At 39.0% G+C, this 20,637-nt stretch overlaps 1 protein-coding gene across 1 annotated transcript in view; it reads right to left on the reverse strand.

The window, feature by feature from the left end:
• Positions 1-20,062, reverse strand: part of LOC122714594 (nephrin) — a 97,322-nt gene extending 77,260 nt beyond the window's left edge. Inside the window, exons 1-2 of the mRNA XM_043936071.1 lie at positions 19,927-20,062; positions 19,224-19,622 (exon numbers count right to left, since the gene is read on the reverse strand). Coding sequence (XP_043792006.1) covers positions 19,224-19,242 — 19 coding nt within the window. The 5' untranslated portion in view covers positions 19,243-19,622; positions 19,927-20,062. The remainder of the gene's footprint in view (positions 1-19,223; positions 19,623-19,926) is intronic.
• Positions 20,063-20,637: the final 575 nt, after the last annotated feature.

Consider the following 20,637-nt stretch of genomic DNA (forward strand, 5'->3'; position numbering starts at 1 on the left):
GTCGAGGAGGGAGGAGAAGAGACGGAGAAATATTCTCGTTTTATAAATTAATCCTCGTCTTTGAAAGGTGAAATAGCGCAAGATACTTGTACGAATTAACGTCGATATAATCAGCGCGCGACACAAACGGTATAATCACTTATGTTGGTTAAATATGTACAATATCATCGAGGGGAACTACATCCCCTACATACGTTTACGAATTCATGGAAAATTGCGCGAAACAAGCGGATATTCGGGCGAAATTCCCCTTGAAATACGATTCAACCATATTTAGGAAAAATAATAATAGAAAGTAATTATCACGAGTGCGTATAACACGCTGATTATAAATATTTCCCCGAACGTGATCATTTTTTTTTTTTCTTTTTTTTTTTTTTCTTTTTCGAAACGAAATTATCGAGTCAACGAATAATTAGTCGAAGCGGTATTATTCAAATGCGGCGTATCGATTAATAATTTGGAAGGGGAGACACCGCGAACCGAGTGAGAAAGAGAGAGAAAGAGAGTGGAAAAAAAGAGAGAGGAAGAAAAAAAAAGAAAGTATGGGAAAACCTATTCAAATGTAGTTTCCAAGCCCGTGCGTCGCATTAGAATAATTACATGCAGTCACCCCCACACGTCCCCTTTCCACTCCTCGGTTTCGATCGAATCTGTACATTCGAGAGAATATAGGAAGGAAGGAAGGAAGGAAGGAAGAAACTCAGATGAGGAGGAGGAACAAATGCCACGCCACAAATTCTCAATCACGCGAGTTACGTTCCTCTTGGGTTTTACCCTCCTTCTTACCTCGTCCGGCGTGTAAAATGGAAAACGAGTATGTTTGAACGAGTAGGTTTAACGAAAGAAAAAGAGAGCTAATTATCGTGTTTTTAAGAGAGCGCAACGATTGCATTCCGAAACGTTGCCGACAACGGGGAAATATGGTTTCGTTAAATATTTCAACCGATACACGATTTATCGAAATAAATCGGAGAGGAATTTTACGTTACAAATTATAATTAAACGACAACGAAACTTGATGAATTTACGATCGATCGGGTTTTATTAATCCGAACGTATTTTTCAATATTTCTTCGCGATTATCTGCTTGTAAAAAAAAATGAAATCGCAATCGATGCAAGTAAACCGAGGCTCAATCTATCGTGTATCAAGTTCAAAATAATCGAGAGCCTAATTTCCAACGCCAAAGTTCTGAACGCAAATTTCCTTCGAAGATTTTACTTGCAAATTTTGGGAAAAAATGCGAAATGATAAAATAAAAATTTCAACAATGCGATAACGCAAACACGAATACGCATCGCTCGAACGCGTTTACCTCGGTTAGTTTTCTGGGTATTGCGCGAGACTGGCACACGGAGAATCGTGGAACAAACAGCGGGAAGAGCGCGAGGACAGATGCGTGGAAGGATGTGGCGCCATCCTTTGTATCAACTCGAATCTCCCTTCGTTTCGCTTTGCCCTTTGAGGTTACGCTACTTAGAGCGTATTAGAGAGCGCGTCGACGTGGAAAAAGCAAAGATCTCGTCTGGTCGAATAGAGTTTGCGACAAGTTCCACGTTAAAACCACGCTACGCGTCTAAGTATACGCTATAAATACAAACTAAAATTATTCCATTCGAAATGGTATCTCTATTCCAAACATTTTAATCGCGCGTAATGTTTCCATAGTTACGTCTATCCTTGTCTATCCGTTGAAAAGGCGGACGATTTATCGACGTTAGAATTTAACGAATTCCCGTCCGATCCCTTTCTAATAAACACGCGCGCTGTTATTAAACGGCGAGCGTTTTATCGTAAATGAAAGCAACGTGGGGATACGTTGCGAGATATGCATAAGGGAATCCGTTAATCGGCGCGGAAACACGTTGATCACGTGTCACGCCATTGCGTTTCGTCGTCTGACAGGTCAGACGATAAATTGACTCGGTCAAATTAGTTGCTTTATCCCCGACTGTACGTTATCCAAAGATAGTTCTCGTCGAATTAATCTTCCTCTCTTCCATCCTTTTCCCAATCCTTTGAACGATCGAGCCTCTCTCCTTGAACGGATTCGTAAGAAATCGAATATTTTCAAGGTCCAAGCGATACAAAATTTATCGCCATTTCGCACGTTTCGTGGATCGACTCGAAGAAGCTTAAAAAAATTGTATGTGAACGATGGAGTGCGAGCTCGAAAACAGGGAGTGAATGTAGCAACCGGAGGAGGAGCACGAAAGAGCCTGCGGCCCTGTTTAACGAGTAAAGTCGGTATAACCTCCGTAGGTTTCGCTATCGGAACCCTAACAGATCCAACAACTTCAAGACCAACTAACCAACCCGTCAAACTTGCAAACGGTCTTTCTTACGTTCTTTTAATAAAGCTTTATCCATGAAAAAAGTACTCTCTCTTTTCTATACTTTTCCACCGATCTCTCTTTTTTTTTCTCCAACTCGGTTTATAAATTTTGTAAATCGAACAAGCAATCGGAGAAAATAAATAGACTCGTACGTGTTCTCTCAAACTTAACGATTTGACTTATTAAATTTTAAGGTGGATCGTAACGCGGGGTGTCGTCGAATTGCTTCTCTGGTGCGCGTTAGAAATTGAAAAATTGCGAGTGACCGATATCGTCCCTTCCAAGAACAATGTTTTCATCGTGCTCGAGGAACGAACGCAATCTCCTCCTGCCTCGCTATGATCGATCCAAGGATTAGATGGATCGGCCGTATCTCTTTATCGGGCCACGATTTAATTATTATTTTCCTAGTCCGTGTTACTCGATCACCGAATACGCGATGTTTGAAACGAGCTAAAAAAAACCGAGAAAAAGGTATGCGGCCCGAATTGATGGATTAATTTCGCGAAACGATGCGTCTGTGTTAGCAGGGGAGAGGAGAGGCTAACTCGGTGCAAAAAGCATCAAAGCATGAAAGCAGCCGTTCGAACCAGCCACCAAAGTGATAACTGCGAAATACGTCCCGATGAAAAGATTCGCATTAGAAATAATTAGTGAGAGATATTTAAAAAAATAAGGCGCGTGAGAAAAGGAAAAAGAATATTTTAATGAGTAATCTCGTATTTGTTTCGGCGAGAAAACGAAGACGATCGATTTCGACGGATATTTTTATCGGCTCGTTACGTAGCTTTGGAGATGCATTCTAGCAGCCTTTAATAAAAAAAAATCCTATCCCCGTTCGGAGTATGCGAACGAAAAATATATTTTCGTTCGTAAAATAATTTCTTCTTCGTTATTATCGTATACTCCTGGCTGGCATCGATGAATGAATGAAAATTGAATTCCTTCTCAAAGTTTACAAGGTTGCCGTTTTAATACCTCTTTGTATCGTACCTTTGAAACGTAGGATCGATAGATCGCGTGTTTTCATAAAAGAATCGTACGGGACTTGTCATTTCCCCCAAGATAAATCGTCCTTCTCATTGTTACGATTGTATTGTCCATCCTCGGTGGAATACGCAGTATACGTATATCCACGCGAGTTTCTCGTTCGAGGGTATCCATTACGAAAGTGGATTTCGAATCGAAAAGCAAAAAGATGGCGAAACCTTCGAAGGATAATTCTTCGTTAATTTTTATAATTTTAGAAAGGACAGGCGATATCAGGGTGGAGAAAAATCGGCGCGATCGGTTATCGTTGCAAAGGCGATATCTCGTAACACGAGGGGGGGGCGCCTGCTGTTTTCATCATAATAGCACGTACGAGTCGAGGGGATGGAGGGGACGGTTGGGAGAGCATACGCTACCCACCACGAGAGGGATGAATTATCGCGCCTGGTAACCGAGTCGAAAGTTCTCAATTCCCATTAAGCGAGGCAGCCGGCCAGAAACCGATAGGTTAGTCGGTGAACCTGCTGAGAATCCCCGGTGCTCAGACCGCCGACCAACTCGGTGACTACATATCGGCTCTCGGTGTGGAACACGGGCGCCAACAGGCCGCTACCGATTCCCCGATCGCTTACGTCACTACCGTCCCTCCAACAACGCTAATAATAATACCGTATCGAATCCATCCGCCTAACCTAACCGTTATATACACGTAATCGCGTAACAGCCGTATTCTTCTTTTCCTTAGATCTGTTGTTTGCTCGATCGCTTAAGCGAAATTACGGATATCGTTGCCTCGTTCGGGACGAGAGTCGAGACGATTGACCAGTCAGTGGTAAAATGGTAGATTCGCATAATTCTAGAATTGGCTATTATTGTGAAAATCAGGTGGGTAAAATTTAGGTAGAGAGAGGTCGCAGAGGAGGAACGAACTATTAATTAAATGGGCGTGGACGAGCGGATAGTTGTTAACGGAATTGTTAACGCGCCGTTCTAGCTTATCTCCTTCGACCCTTGTCAACGTTGCCTCCCCTCCCCTCCACTCTTCTTCCATTCCTTTACGCGCGCCAGTGTCTCGTATACATATATACGACGCACGATCGAAACGAATAATGGACGCGTTATGCATTCGAATTCCAAAGTATACGTCTCTCGATATAATAATGGCAAGATCGAACGAGCGTTCTTTTTTATCGGCCGAGATTCGCGAACGTTTCTCTCCAATGGAAAATGAACGAATCCCGCTACTTTTATTCGCCATGTACGAATTCTAGCGGTACATAGGATAGGTATGTAGAGATAGATACGAAGGGAAATGTATAGAAGCGTGCAGAAACTGTTGCGCACAAGCAAGAACGCGCACAATTCCATGCTCGTTGCTCGGTTTTAAGGTCTGTCCGTTTCGTTCCACGTCGCTTCGCTCCGCTTACGAACGCCCACGCGTTTAAGGGTCAGATGCGGCGCAACTTTTGTTTTCCGCTCGTTGATTTCAATATCGCACGCTCCGCGCCACGAATAAACGCTCGTTTCGACTGTACTCCCCCCCCTCCCTTTACGGTGTATTCACGATCCCACGCCAACTGGGACGTCTCCCGTACGCGCACAATTTTTCCATCCTCCTTCGTCAAAGGGAAAACCGGCGTCCGTATTATTTCTTAACTCTTCTCGTCTTCGCATCGGGACGATCTATCGTTCCTCGACGTTGTTCGGTCGGAAGGACGAACCATTGTCCGTTGCGTACGTTCGCCATCGATCGATACGGATGAAATATAAGTGGCACGCAACCAAAGTTTTACGATTTTTCTCTTTCGTTGTTAAAATTTTATTTCGTGTTCGAAAATGATTCAAAAACGTCGCTTTTTATCTTATCTCGATGCGCGGATGGACGCTCGAATGGACTCGTGGCCCACATTTTTTTCCTTCCAAGAATCGCGCCTGTCACTCGTCTCGTCGAGTTTAGGATAGCACGGTAAGCGCGAATAAACGGACAAGGACAGTGACGGCGAACGATGAAAAATTACGTTTCGCTTTACGCGACGATATCTCGACAACCGAAACTCGTATCGGGATAAATCGAAAAGAGTTTTAAAGGGGAAAGTTCCGCGCTTCTAACGATCTCTCGTTCATCGAGCGGAAACCACTATCTTCGAAGTTACAGCGATTCAAAGTTTTCCTAATTTTAATAAGATTCGTTCGAACGGTTTTAAGATAAATTACGAGCTCGTTTTTTCGGATACATGTATACACAGTTGTCTCGAATAGAACAAAATAATACGATCTTTGCTGTTTCCGCTCGCTACACAATGACGTATTGTTTTTTTTGTTCGCGTGCACGTTAATACATAATGCATCGAACAATAGGTTTATGTACACGTATATTTACACCTGATTTGTCGCGCGTTCCATCCAACTCGGTTGCCACTGTTGCTGTCAGCATAGTCACGCTAGTTTAGCTGGCATAAACTTCAAGCGTAGTTCATACGTGCGCGTTCATGAATACCTTGCCGTGCCTTGCTGCACGAATACTTAATACCATAATCTTATAGGATAAACAGAGAATGCGCGTAAATACGTTCGTGTATACGTGTATACGAATAAAACGCGTACAAACGAAACGTACGGAATCAAAGTTATAAAAACTTTTTTATATAAATATATATTTACGTATATCGTATAATTCGAACGTCTGATTCGCGTTATCGCGAGGAATAAAATATCGTAATTCTGTAAAAAGTTGTTGACAATTATTCGGTTTTTAATCCCCACTTTCCCTTCTCTCTCCTCTCCCCCCCCTCGTTTTATCCAACGTGTCGAGTATCAATTGATATTCGTCCATTTCGATTCGATGGTTCGTCGTTTCTCCCACTCGTCAAATTTTAGTATTTAAAAAATGGGATCTAAAAAAGAGAAGTACCGACTATATTTTCTTTCGATAGATCCATATTTTTTTGATCGTGTAACGAACGGATAAAAATATACCTTTTTTTCTTTTTTATCTCGAACGAGGCGATATTAGGATTAAAAGAAAGAGCAAATTTATACTATCAGTATCAAAATTATTTCATAGGGGTTAAAATGGTTAAAACGCGTTGCCGTTGGCTATTTTTTCAACCTGTTCGAATTAAAAACCGTTTCCACATATATTCTTCCTCTTCGAAAATTTCCGCAAAATTCGATACTTCTAGTTTCGACAATCGGTGGCTAACGAAGAATTTTTCGTAAAAAATTTCGTATCTCGCGTTATCGAGACAAGCTCGATCTTATTAATAATCGTGAATCGGAACTAAAATCCACTTCTCGTTCGAGTATCTCTCTCGAACACCTTTCGATCGCGTGTTTCACATTTATTTTTTTTTTTTTTTTTTATTTTTTTTGAACGGCGTTTCGTTCAAAATAAACGAAAAACATTTTATTCGATTATCGTTCGAATATCGTTTTCGAGTTTACTACTACGAGAAACGACGAAACGAAAAAAAAAATGGTATCGTAAATGTATAATACGACGGACGTAAAAATATTTGCATAGGTACATAGGTAATGCGTAATTGGAATAAAGTAATGAAAAAAAATCTCTCGTCAAATTCGAGCATCGAGGCATCCATTATTTATTTTAACGAAACGACGAGGGAACATCTTTTGTCGCCACGCTATTTGTATATGAACCCGGGACAAAAGCGGAACAGTCAAATGCAAGCAGGCTCGATTAATGGCGCGTAATAAATCTATCGTCGATTTCCCTAGCTGAACGACGTTATTTTGCCAACAGTGCCTGCGTTCCTTTATTATTTCTCCCATTTAAACGGCAGCAGCCCGCCGTGTCTGTAAGCCCCTTCGCATTGATATTTCCCCGATGCGAATGTCCACGAAAGAATATTTCCGATATTTCGAGCGTACTTGCTCCACTCGCCGCATGCGAACTCCAATTGCTCGTGTTTCCAATCATAACAAATACTACATCCACCTGCTATAATAACGCTCGTATTATCATTTTCTTTTCTTTCTTTTTCTTTTCCTTTTTTTTTTTTTTTAGTTTTTTAGTTAACCAACAGCGCTAACGTTAACCGATAGATATTATTCGCGTTGAAAAAGTAATAAAAAAAAAAAAAAAAAAAAGAAAGGAAAAAAAAGATGAAAAATTCGGCTTTTTTCGTTTTCGGGCCAATCAAAATTAATCGCAATGTGAAAATTCCAGACAGATTGATCGAATTCCGGTTTGCTCTAATGACCGGATGTGATCACCCAATGAATGAAAGAATCGAATCGAAAAGCCGTTAATCGTTGAAGGATGATAGAAAAACGGGGCGGAGCGTTTGAATACGGGGATAATTATAAAAATTGTAAAAAAAAAAAAAAAAAAAAAAGAGAAAGAATTTCATTTTATTTATCCACCAATATCTCGGAAATTTCTTCGAAATTTCTTTGTTATCCTAATTTTTCAAAGTTTCGCGCGAATCGTTCATTTTCTTTTTTTCTTTTGCGTTGTTTTTCTTCCGTGGCAAGAAGGGTATTCGCGATACTTTACCAAACACGCTGATTCCACGCGTTTCCTTCCCTCGATAAAAATCGGTATCGGTATGCATATTTCAAAGTATATTCTTTGAATTGTGCATTCCTTTTCGAACAATCGCAACGCGCGAGCATTCTACTGTTACTCGGATATTACGAAAGGAGACTGATCGTTAGCAACTATGAAGGTATAGAAACGAGTCAATCGAATTTACATCGATTCGAATCCTTGTATCTTCGCGACGATATTCGCTCGAAACATTCGAGCAAGATTCGTTCAACGAAAGGGGAGGGAGGGAGGGAGGGAGGGAAAGAACCCCACTCCATCGTTGGCAAAAAGGAAGAATTCTTGGAAGAATTCTAATAAGATAAGGGAATCAAGTTTCGCTAATATAAATTTGTTTCGTAACGATATTACACACACACGCGCGCGCGCGAGACGTGTACGTACGTGTACATGTAGGATAGCGAAAACAGAGAGCATTTTGAAAGCTTATTTAAATACAAACGCGCGGAATAGTTCCTCTCTCCGAGTTAAAATCCAGTTCGTATTCTTAAAAGGTGAACGGTAAAAAGTTCAACTTGGTAAGCAATTTGCAATTCTTTTGAATCGTGCCCGGCACACAGTCCGATTTTAACCAATTCAACGACGTAGCATGCATACTGCCGTTTATTCCAGCAACCTTTTTTTCTCCGTTCACACAATTGTTTCTTTGCCTTTCGTCCTTCTTACTTTCTCCGCTTTTAAAAATTAAATTAACGGCAGTACAATACGATACAATAGAGACCATTACCCGAGCTGATAACACGTTTATTCGCATCTTATGTCTTATTCTCAAGAAACGCGTGTTTTATCGTCGTTAAAAAGGAAGAAAAAGAGGAAAAAGAGATCTCTGGTCCAATACCATCCATATGATTTTTACGAGTAACGCTCGATAATTTTATCGCGAAATTTTCAATTTTTATATCTATTATTACGTACGAGTCGATATGAACGGCGATACAACGCGTAGAAACGTATAAATATTTGTAGAAAATCTAAATTTTGGGGGGGGAGGGAAAGAAAAAAAGTTGATTTATTAGTCGGACTATTTTCACATTAATCGATACGAAAAACGATGGGGTATCGATGGAAATTTTTTTCGATAAAAAATCGGGGAAACGCGGATGATAACGTTTCAACAAAGATCGGATAGTTATTAGAAACGACAGAGCGAGACGTTGATGTTGTACATATATATATGTACATATATGTATACCACGTATATACCGCGAATGTATGTAACGAATGCGCCGACAGATAGGTATCTCTTACCTATAGCCGCCATCGTTCAACGTATTCGTCGATCCAAATACGAGATTGGCGCATCGAATTTCGTTACATCTTACTCGTCTCGTCTCTTCAAGCATTATTGTTTTAATCAAAATCTAGCGCGCGTCGTAGATTCGAAACGAACGAAATCATCGAATTATTAATTACTATTACCACTTTCACGTCGTTCGAATTTTGGAAAGGCGTATTTTTCCAAAAATCGCAAAATCAATTTTTCGTTTCGACATCGTGTTTCGACGAGTTCAGTTTCGCGCCTTTATACACGACGTTAAATACGTTTTTAATCGTATTTGCAATTTCGATGGAGAATTTTCAATAGGACGCCTATGATCGCGTCTATCGCGCCTATCATTCTCGTCCGCTTTTCAGCAAACCGGATCCGAGCACTTTATCGATAATACACTTGATTTAATTTCTACTGTTTCCGCGTAGAATATATAGCGCGCTAAAACGAATATATAGCTTAAATTTATTCGCGCTCGTAATGGTAAAAGGAAAAGTGTAGAAATCGAATCAACGCTCGTATCCTTCCACGCGGAAAGCGTGCAAGATTCGCTTAAAAATTAAGCATCTCTCGGCCCTCGGTTATGGAGCAAATTTACCATAGCGTTTAAATTATATATATATCGATCGTGCGACGAATCCTTTGAACCGGGTGAAAAGAAGGAGAGATGCGTTACGTGCGTGGAAAAGAAAGAATATTTTCGTTTCATCGCTCGAATATAGTCGAAATATATAGTATGTGCGTATATCCTTCGATTTTTATCTACGGCGGGTAATTACGGGAACCTAAGTGGTTCGGCCATTTTAATTTTCATGGAGACTTCGACGTTTCAAACCGAAGCGTATTATAACTCTATTGAATCGAAATATTCAGGAAATGCAGGCGAAAAGTAGAATGGGAGGGGAGAAAGTCGATGATACGCCACGAACGTACTTATTACGTAATTAAGCTTCGATGCATTCTCCCAGAGAAAGGAGGAAAGAATGGTAATCGTTGTTACGATACTAATTATGCACCGTTGGCGAAAAAACAAAGGCGAATTCGAAATAGAAGATTGTCAAGCGAAGTACGTGCATTATCTAGAAGAGAATATTACTTCCGTTTAAAGGCTTTTTCAGTGTTTCAGCTCCACACTCGTTATATCTGCATTATCGTCATTTTCCTTTCCGTTTCTTTAATCTTTCCCGTGATTTAACGTGACGATATTTCCAAACAAAGAGAAAACTTGTTTACTCACGATATATATTACACGCGTATCGATTCTTTCAACATTTGAATGGCATTCTCGCGTCGTAATTTATGAGAAAATTTTTTCCTCTATTAACGAAGCCCCGGTATGTACGCGCGCGTCGATATTTTCAATCTTGCGATAGTCTTCGCATGTAGTAAGTAACGAACGCGAACGTCGAAGACAAAAAAACTTGGCGTAACACACTCGCACGATTCGACTCGACACACTCGACGCGATTCAATTACAATCTTACAACGAAGCAACTTTAAATTAACGACTCGATTCAACTTTGTCGTCGAATATTTACCTTTTCTTTCGTTTCCTTTTATATAAATTTTCTATTCGTATGTATTTTCTAGTTAAATATTTACAAATAGATTTTCTCTTTCTTTGAAAAATTTAGGAAAAAATTTAATTCGATTCGGCAAACAATTTCGTCGTAATTAACTTATGTATATATATATATATATATATATATATATGTATTACATAGAGAAAAGAAATGGATGGGACGGGAGAGAAAGATAATGAGAACAAAGCGGCACAAAGTATTACCGTGTATACCATTGTCGTCGTCCGCTTTAATATTTCTCACTACATTGGTAATTGGTAAAAGGTAAAAGCTTAATAATAACTACCGACAAAGTCTAATTAGCTGTAAGCACTTTAATTCAACGAACTTTGTATAGTTTTCGATCGAATATTCTTCGTGCAGTTGTATCCGTAATGCTATCGTTAAGATCTTTATCTTTATTTCTAATTAATCTTATTCGATCGATTTCCATATTTCCAAGTTACCAATATTATTAACGATATTATTTGTGAAAAATTATATATATATATGTAACGTTGCGATTATAAAATTTTCAGTTTACATTGTATCAATTACCATAATAGTTTCTAAGTATACGTTATAACAACGCTAGCACCTAATCGTAGATGTATTTAAATGTAAATGTATATTTCTCTACAACGAAATCGAACAAATTATTAAACTCCCTTTATCTACAATTTTATCTCTTTTCTTCGCTTTATTATTATATCGTCGTCATCGTTTTATTCTTTATTACCTTTGTTCGTAATTTCGAGATATATATATATATATACATTTTATCTTTACTTTTTTCTTCACAAGGATTAACAATTCCATTACGAAGTTTCGATTGGCGAAATTTGCGGCTTGCAGATCGTGTAACACGTGTAAAATAAACGAGAAATGCGAATGAACAGAATTAAAAGAAATTCTTGTCGTTCTTAAAAGAGAAATCGGCGAATGTTCTCTTTTATTTTTCAATTTCGATTATTATTCAGTGGAGTATAGTGTGTTATTTTCGCGAAAAAAAAAGAAAATAAAATACTATAAATTTTCTTATTTCGTAAGAGCATGTATGCGTATATTATAATTTTTAAAATTTTTAAAATGTACGCACACGAAATACGATCGACTTTAAACGGTGTTCTCATCCCCTCTCCTCTTCCATTGATACGTATACATAATATTTCTATATTACGCGTACGTATATTATTTACGTTAATGTTCGGGCATTGTTACAGTCTGTCTCCGAACTCGGTATTCGCACATCTATTTATCGCGTCGCTCGCGCGCGATACGGAAAATACGAACCGTTTATTCCACTTTATAAATTCCACGTAACTAACTTTTTTCGTAACGACCGTATTTATTCGCATAATAGATTCGAATCGAAAGATTATTACACGTATCACGTATCGTTTATTCGAAACATTTTATGGAGAAGAGGGGGGAAGAGACATTTTTAAAATTCGTAGAAAAATACGAGTTTAATACTTTACGCAACGTATCCCGATCGATTATAACGTATGTAATTTCATTTCAATGTTTTCCCATATTCGAAACATTCTCTTGGACGAATGACTGGCCAGTCACGCCGGTCAATCGCTATAAAAAAAAAAAAAAAGAAAAAAACATTTTTAAAATCTATCGTACGGATAAATATTATCGATCGATTTATATATATGTATATATACGTTCGACGAGGAAAAGAATCAGTGATGAATTACATTTCGCGTAGCCGAAAAGTAACTCGTCAGATTCACAGGATGGTTAATCGATTCACCGTTTAATCGCGCGTAATTAGCGAATAAAAAGTAGCAAGCGTTTCGTACATTATCCATACGCTATCCCTTAATCACGCTCCACGTATATAGATAGTAAAACAGATACGAAAATGACTGCCATAAAGCACGATACGGTAGAACGTTATCGGTTGGGGAAACAAACTATATTCCGGTGTCACAGGTCGATAATATTGAACATCGATTTCGATCGAGAATTTAAATTCAAAGTACTTCAACACTCGCTTTTAATTCAAGTATTAATAAAATCGCGCCCGCAACGATATCTTTGAATTTATTATTAACGCTCGCTCGTTATACTCGATTCGATTCGCGACTCGATTTATCAAATTTTCGATCGTCGAGTCGACTCGACGTTTCGATAATCAACCACATCGAGAACGTTAAAGCGTTTTCCAATCTTGATCCTCCTATTAATCTCGAGCGAATCGCTTAGAGCGGCCGACATTTTTACAAATGGGTACAAATTTTAAAAAAAATTTCGATTTTTTTCGAAAGAGGGGGGGGGGAACGACGTACGGTGACCGATTGCTGGATAATTTTTAAAAGAGGGGGGCGTTACTCAGAGGCGGATAAAGTTAAAGGTGGTGTCGAGATGCAGGAGACCGCTTTTTAGGAGAAAGAAGGAGATGGATAGCGGAGGGGTTGGATATTTGGAAAAGTGGCGACGGGAAAGAAATTGGGCTGCTTCATCGTCCGGGTTGATTGCGATCTTAATGACTTGATCGATAGCCGATAGATCATAATTGATATGATTACTGAACACCGACCCCGGGGTCGCTTGTTAATACGTTCCGTATTTACGAGGGCGGACGATGCGCAGACTGTAATCAACCGCCGATTGTTTATCGGCAATCAGTCGCCGGTCTACGATTGCCAATCATCTCGTAATTCGCCAATTGTAATTGTAACGCATCTATCCTTCCTCTCTCACCGTTTCAAACATCACTGATTTTCAATATATACATATATACGTATGCGTAATCCTTTCATTGTTTCGAAAAGTATAAATTGTTTTGGAAACGGAACAAGTTCGATCGCTGTTTCCTTCGTTATTGTGACTTATGTACGAGCGAATCAAACTTATTTGCTCGTGGATAACGCGATCCGTGATATTTAATATCAATCGCTGTCCATTAACGTCCGAGATTAAGCCTCACTCCCTAAATCAGCGTTGTCCGTTGCTCCCGAGCTTACCAAGCTTTCCGTACTTTATCTTCGTTACCATGCTACGGGAACTCGACTGATGCGTATATATATATATATTCGATACAAATATATACGAGTTTTCCACTCGATGTCTTTTCTAATCAAACTTTATACGTATATAAATCGTTGACTTGTTTAAAAAATGTTTAAACGATATCGATGAATTACGATAATTACGATAATCTTTTTTCATCAAAAAAGTCGCGTGTTTTGCTAAATTTTAACCGAAATATCAAACGTATTATTATATATATATATATATATATATAGGGAGAAATTTTTCTTCTTAAAAGTAAACGCGTAAATTTATCGGGAATAAATGATGTGCATTTTGGAAAACGTAGGAATGGGAAAATCATCGGATCGTTTGGCGCGCCCTACCCTTTCGTATTATAAGAAATCGATTTATCGAATTTTCCTCTCGAGATTGGATGGCAAGAAGGGGGGAGAGATCGAGGAGAAGTCGTCAAGTACGGAATAATTCGTGAAGGCCTTAAGGATGCATAGAGTTTGAAAGCAGTCTAATACGTTCGAGGACCATTGGGATATCCGCGTTTCATCCGCGTTTCATTCGAAATCAATTAATCATTATCGCGTCGGACGGCAACGTCTTTTCCTATAATAAATCAAACGAAACAATCTCGTTTATCTCTAACTTCTCGAACCGCGCCCCTGTACGATCGTATTATAAATTTTCCCATCCTAGGTTACGAATTACGTTTAAGAAAATTAATCCCAATTTTTATTCATAAATATATTATTTTTATCGACGGGACGGTCGAAACCTCGGGATCGGCGATTTTCCACGAATCGGATAAAAATGAATATAAATATCTAAAATAAATCGTAGGCGACGCATGAAGCGTGATCATAGATAAAACATAGATGCGTTCACGCTGAATCTGAAATGGAAACGTCGATTGTCGGCTTGCCGCGAAACGGCTTAAACTAAAAGTCGATGAAAAAAATATAAAAAATAGAATTTTAGATGCGAACGATCAAGAAGGAAAATAGAATTGCGAGTTGCGTTTTATAAAAATACGTTCGCGATAGCGTGAAGAGATATAACGAAGAAAAGAAAGAAATTTATTTATTTATTATTTATCGTAAGGAGAGGACCAAGTTCAAATATTCGGCTTTGATTAGTTGTTGGTGAAAAAAAATACCAATTACCAACCCGCTAGCGTATCCAATTAACGACGTGGTGTCTCTCTCTTCCCCTCTCCCCCCCTCTCTCTCTCTCTCTCGTATCCTTTAACGCGCTCCTATCAAAGGAGAGGGGGAAGAAAGTGCTAAGCCAAGTTTCACAAGGATGCGAAATTTCCTTCGGATCTGTCTCTCACGGTTATCGAACCGTTATAACCAAACTTTCCTTTCGGAAACTTGTGCTTTATAACGCGTTCCACAAATTAAACCCGATATAAATACACGTAGATACACGTATATACGTATAAAAAAGTTTTTTCTTTCTCCAAACGACTCCTATGCAACGATGTAACGCGTGAAGGAAAAAAAAATTCCTCTTTCGTGTATAATCGTATAAGCCAAACATTATGATTATAAGCTGCGTCGTTTCCGTTCGGGACGGTTCAAGATTTCAACGTGGCAAGAATCTACGTATTATTTTATTACATAATATATTCGCATCTTCTTTCCTCGCGTTATTAAATTACGAGTGAAAATATTTAGAAACGTAATATTACGAAACGTTAAAAACACTTTTGTCTTCTTCTCGCCGAGAGAAAGATAATAAATTATGCCATTACGTTATTTGTTATTTCTTGCTACCAAATATACGTTACTCACCGCTGAATTCCCTTCACCGAAACCTCTACAAATTGAAACGTAAACTTACTTTAACTCGAATTATTAATCACGTATTTAGATGTGTTATTTTATCTCGAATTCAGAACAGTCCCGACCTCTCTACGAGTCGAAATTCACTTACAAGCCAAACTTTTATCGTCGTCCCTTCTAAATCGAAATAATTATTACGCGTCCGCGACTTATCGACCACGATCCATTCTCCTTTTCACCTTTCGTTCGAATCGTTGTTTCCACTCGGTCGAGAAGAAACGAGAAAACTACATAATTCGAACGCGATTATCTTTCATCTGTTCCCTCGAGATCAGGGTCAAGTGTACCTTCTTAAATACCGATAAAAAGCGTTGGTAAAAAACGCGCGTAATAAAAATAAAACTAACGATGAAAATGGCGAGCGAGGTAAATATCGCGACGACGATACAAGACGAGCAACAATCCTCGCTACAAATATGAAACATTCCTCGATTCGCGAAGAAAAATCTTCGGAGACCAGCACGACGGATAGATTCAGTTATTGAAATACCACGTTTCGATGTGAATCGTATCGAATGAGAACGATATATTATATACATACATATATGTATATATACGCGTCACGATATCTATCTCATACGAGTACGATTTATATCCGTATGATCGCATCATCGAACGAACGAAATTTCGAAAACTATAAATATCGATGAATTCTTTATAAGCATCGTACTCGAAGTTGAGAAAAATAATATTATCGTCTCTGCTACTATACACGGTAAATAAACGAACCTCGTTACATACTCGTCGCGACAGTTTCATAGAGTCTACGTAGACGGTGACAAAAAAGGTGATCCCCCCTTCCTTCTCAGCCACTTCGGTGCCACTACGCTCGGTTCCAGGGAAAAAACGCTATCCTCCTCTCGCAACAATTTAACCGTTACGTTTTGCCTATTATTCGTCACCGATCCCTCGCTTTTTGCTTATTAGCGATATAACGTAACATAGGTGCAGCACATTTCTCTCTCTCTCTCTCTCTCTCTCTCTCTCTCTCTCTCTCTCTCTCTCTATACATATCTGTATACATAATTCTCCATTTTCGTGCATGTTTAATATTAATTTCCCCTCGCTCGTTTGTGTTACCGATTTTCAAACTCATCTTCATTATACGAAATAATATTATTCAGGGTAAAACATAATTAAGCTGCTACGAAACTCGTTACACGATATTTCTATGTACACTATTGAATCCGTCAATGATTATATTTTCCCAGTACAGTAATAGATACGCTATTCGTTCCATCGATCTGTATACGCTTATATTCCATATAATTTTACGATTCCTATTTTCTTCCTTACTACTCCGTCCTTACGTTCTAAATATTTCACTTAACTTTCACGAACCTGCAAACTTTTCTACGACCCTTAAAATTTAACCAACTCAACCGTATATTAGATTTTGTTCGGGGAAATTATCGGAATCGCGATCGATGATAAATTTCGAAAGAAGGAAAGAGAGAAAGTAGCGTTCTATTCTCCTCGTTGGTTGGTTATCGTTCGGTATTCGCTGTCTCGCGAATATAAATAACGATATACAGCGGAACAGAGGTTCATAAAGATGTTGCATTTCCCTCGTTTTCCATTCGCGACGCGTGGAAAATTTGACAGAAGTAGACGTAGCGGAAACGTACGATGAAGCATCGAGGCTGTTTGCCCGTACGCTCCTAAATTACGTCCTACGTTAAATCACACGGTACGACGTATGTACACACACAGTCCTCAGACTTTTTCTTTCCTTCGAAAGCCAAAAGCGCAACTTCCACGCCAACCTTCCACTTCGTGGAAAACCTTACTTCCGCATCCCTCTTTTCTCGTCTCTATACTTTTATACTTATTCGCGTATTACGACGAAAAAAATATAGATAAAAAAAAAAAAAAAGAATAACGAAATTAAGGGGAAAAAGTTTAAATTTCTTCTCTCTCGATTCGTGGACCGGGGATCGATCGTAACGGGGCTTTTAATCGAATCCCCTTTGGTAAACGAGGACGATTCGAGGAATCTCGTTCCATCTTGGATCTCATCGGGTGGCGTGCCGCTTTCTACACCTTCATTGATTTCACCCGGTTCCATCGGTACACCGTTCCCCGACATCGCAAGATTACACGTATTTCGGTGTAACCGCAAGACTTAGGGCCAACTCCCTTCCTCTATACATACATACATACATACATACATACATACATACATACATACATACATACATACATACATACATATATATATATATATAGTTACGCGAATACGGCTTCTCTTCTCCCTGCCTGGTAACGAACAGCGATAGCCAAAGATTGGATCGTGTTATCCGAAACATGGCCGAAACCTCTCTCTCTCTGTCTCTTCCCAATCTCTCCCAAGCTTGCGGAAAAATCATCATCCCTATTTTGTACGCGCGTTTCGATTCGATACGAGTCAATTTTGATCGAAATCGTGGTTGAAACGCAAGACGAGGAGGATTAGGAAACGATGTACCGTTTAGTAGTAGGTACATTGAGATTGAGATTCTCCCTATATACGTATATACGTACAAGCTATATATACGTATATGCGAATAACAATACATAAGAAACATGTAGCCGGGGAAAGGCGAAACTGGTTTGAATATCTACTCGAAACGTTTCTATGCGTTGATGCCGCGATTCGCGATGCGGAAAGATCGATTACGCTCGAAATATACGCGGCATTTCCTACACAGGGTTGCGGTGGATACGTCGCTACATCCTATCCACTACGTAGATTTTCCTGTTCCTATGATACTATCGCTGGTTCAAGGACTCGACGGCGGCGGTGGCCAATTTCTCGGGTGGATGTCGTTCGAGGATACACGATTCTCACATGGATGAAAGAAAAAAAAAGTAGCATCGGGGAAAAATCGGCAAGTTTGATCGGTCGATGGAAAAAACGAGGATCGACGTGTAATCGTGTTGGCCGAGGTGTCGACGTTCGGAAATATCGCACCGCATCGATTAATCGTTGCTATTTACAAGTTGATCGGTGGAGGAAAAGGCAATTGATTCGCAAAACGGACGTGTAACAAATCTATTTTAATTGGTGCAACAAATACGGTGTATCGCTCGAAACGAAACGTTTCCACCGAAAGTGATTTTTCAACGTGCGACTGTATATCTATATTCCCGCCCCAATTTACGCGAAATCGATTTTTATCCATTCGACAAAGTTCCGTTAGTTTCCGTCGATCGATACTCTTTCGTGATACACCGATTTCGAAAATAATCCCCGACTTAATTAAGGATAGAAAAATAAACGCGATTGATAATCGATACATACTTGTCCTATTCCTTTTTAATTTTTAATCCATGGTATATTCCATATGGATATTTCACGTGGTATAAAGTTGAAGGAGGATTAGTCGGTTCGCAATTACGTACGATTCGATGGTAGTCGTTTTAGATTTAAACCGTTGGCATAACCGGTAGTAGACCAGTTAAACGCGATAGAAATGCAAGCAAGGATGGATTTTCGCAAACGGTTGAAAAACGAGCGAGAGAGTGTTAATAGGGTGATTAGAACACATGATGCTTCCTAATACGTAAAATATGACCCGTTAATTTATATATATAAAATATATAATTTTATTACGCTCTTTATTCGATAAAAAGAAAAAGAGATGAAAAAAAAATACTTACTTTTTAGACGCTTTATCATCGGAAAAGGCGAACTTCATTTGTATTATTTCACTGGTGGAATAACACTTGATAAATTTGCAGGCGCAACGACAAATTAACGACACGGAGTGAGTATTTAATTTGGCCAGTCCTTTCCCACGCTTGTCAAAACACGATAATAAAGCCCTCGTCTTAATTTTCCCGTATAATGGGACAATCCCGTACAATGCACCACCACCGCGCACCCTAATTACGACACCCGCTTAGCCAAAATTTAGGATCTGCCCCTCTTTTGTGTCCTAAACACTCGCTGTTGCACAAGCCGTTTCGAGAACGCTTCCTCTTTCTTTAAAATTAGACCAATCGATCATCCTTCTCCATCCTCCTTTATTACCCGATTCTAATAACCGCTCGAACGACCTTAAGATCAATGGAATTAAAATAGAAATGGAAATTAAAAAATGCGTTCGAATTTAATATTATAACCGAGCATTCCGTTACGAATCGATACTAATTCATTAATAGTTTAATATCGTGATGCAATATTATTATTATTATTTTCAAACAATTCTCTTCAATCGTGAATTATCTTCAATTATCCTTTCCGATATTCCAAATTTCCGAATTACATTCAAATGATCTGATCGACTCACGGATATCTCGGTTTCTGTAACCACGTGCCATCTATATAATCGGCTGATCTCAATTTAACGGCCAAACATACCGAGAATATCGACGGCCTCGTCCAATACCGCCATCGGTTAATATTTTATTATACCATTTTTCGTGAAGAATAATAGTGCAACGTATGTATATATATCGACTGTATATATATATATATATATCGTTCGAACGCCTTTACAAAGTGGTTAACCGTTTCGAAATTACGAATCAATTCTCGAAATAAAGTAAATAAAGAAAGATATGTGGAGTATATTCGATTTGAACGTAGATACGCGGTGAATCAACGAATCGAGTATCAAAGGAAAGGATTCGAATCTACAAAGGATACGCGCGAACATAGGTCTCCATCTATGCAAAACTTTTCGTGAAAATGGTGGGAATGAGTTACACGTCAAGCAAATATGGGAGAAACGATTACGGCAAAATTCTCTCGTTAATTTCGAACGTTTCAAAACAAACAACGCGATCCGCATAAAAGAACGATGAAACGTTATTTATTTCGTGCGAAAAGTGATGGTTCTTCGATATATATCTGAAAAACGAATGCTTTTACGTGACTCGAGGATATTGCGACGTAACGCGAACGGTTACATCGGAAACAATCTCGAGAGAAAATTTTGAAATCACTAGGATTGGACGCGATGGATTCGACACACCGAAGAAGAACTTTTCCTCGTGAAAAGAAACGAAGAACGAGACGTTTACACTGAAAGAACGAACTGAAAGAGGACGGAATTAGAGAAATACGATT

This window comes from Apis laboriosa, unplaced genomic scaffold (assembly GCF_014066325.1).
Source record: "Apis laboriosa isolate Shangri-la unplaced genomic scaffold, ASM1406632v1 scaffold33_cov142, whole genome shotgun sequence".
In the NCBI taxonomy this organism is placed as follows: domain Eukaryota; kingdom Metazoa; phylum Arthropoda; class Insecta; order Hymenoptera; family Apidae; genus Apis; species Apis laboriosa.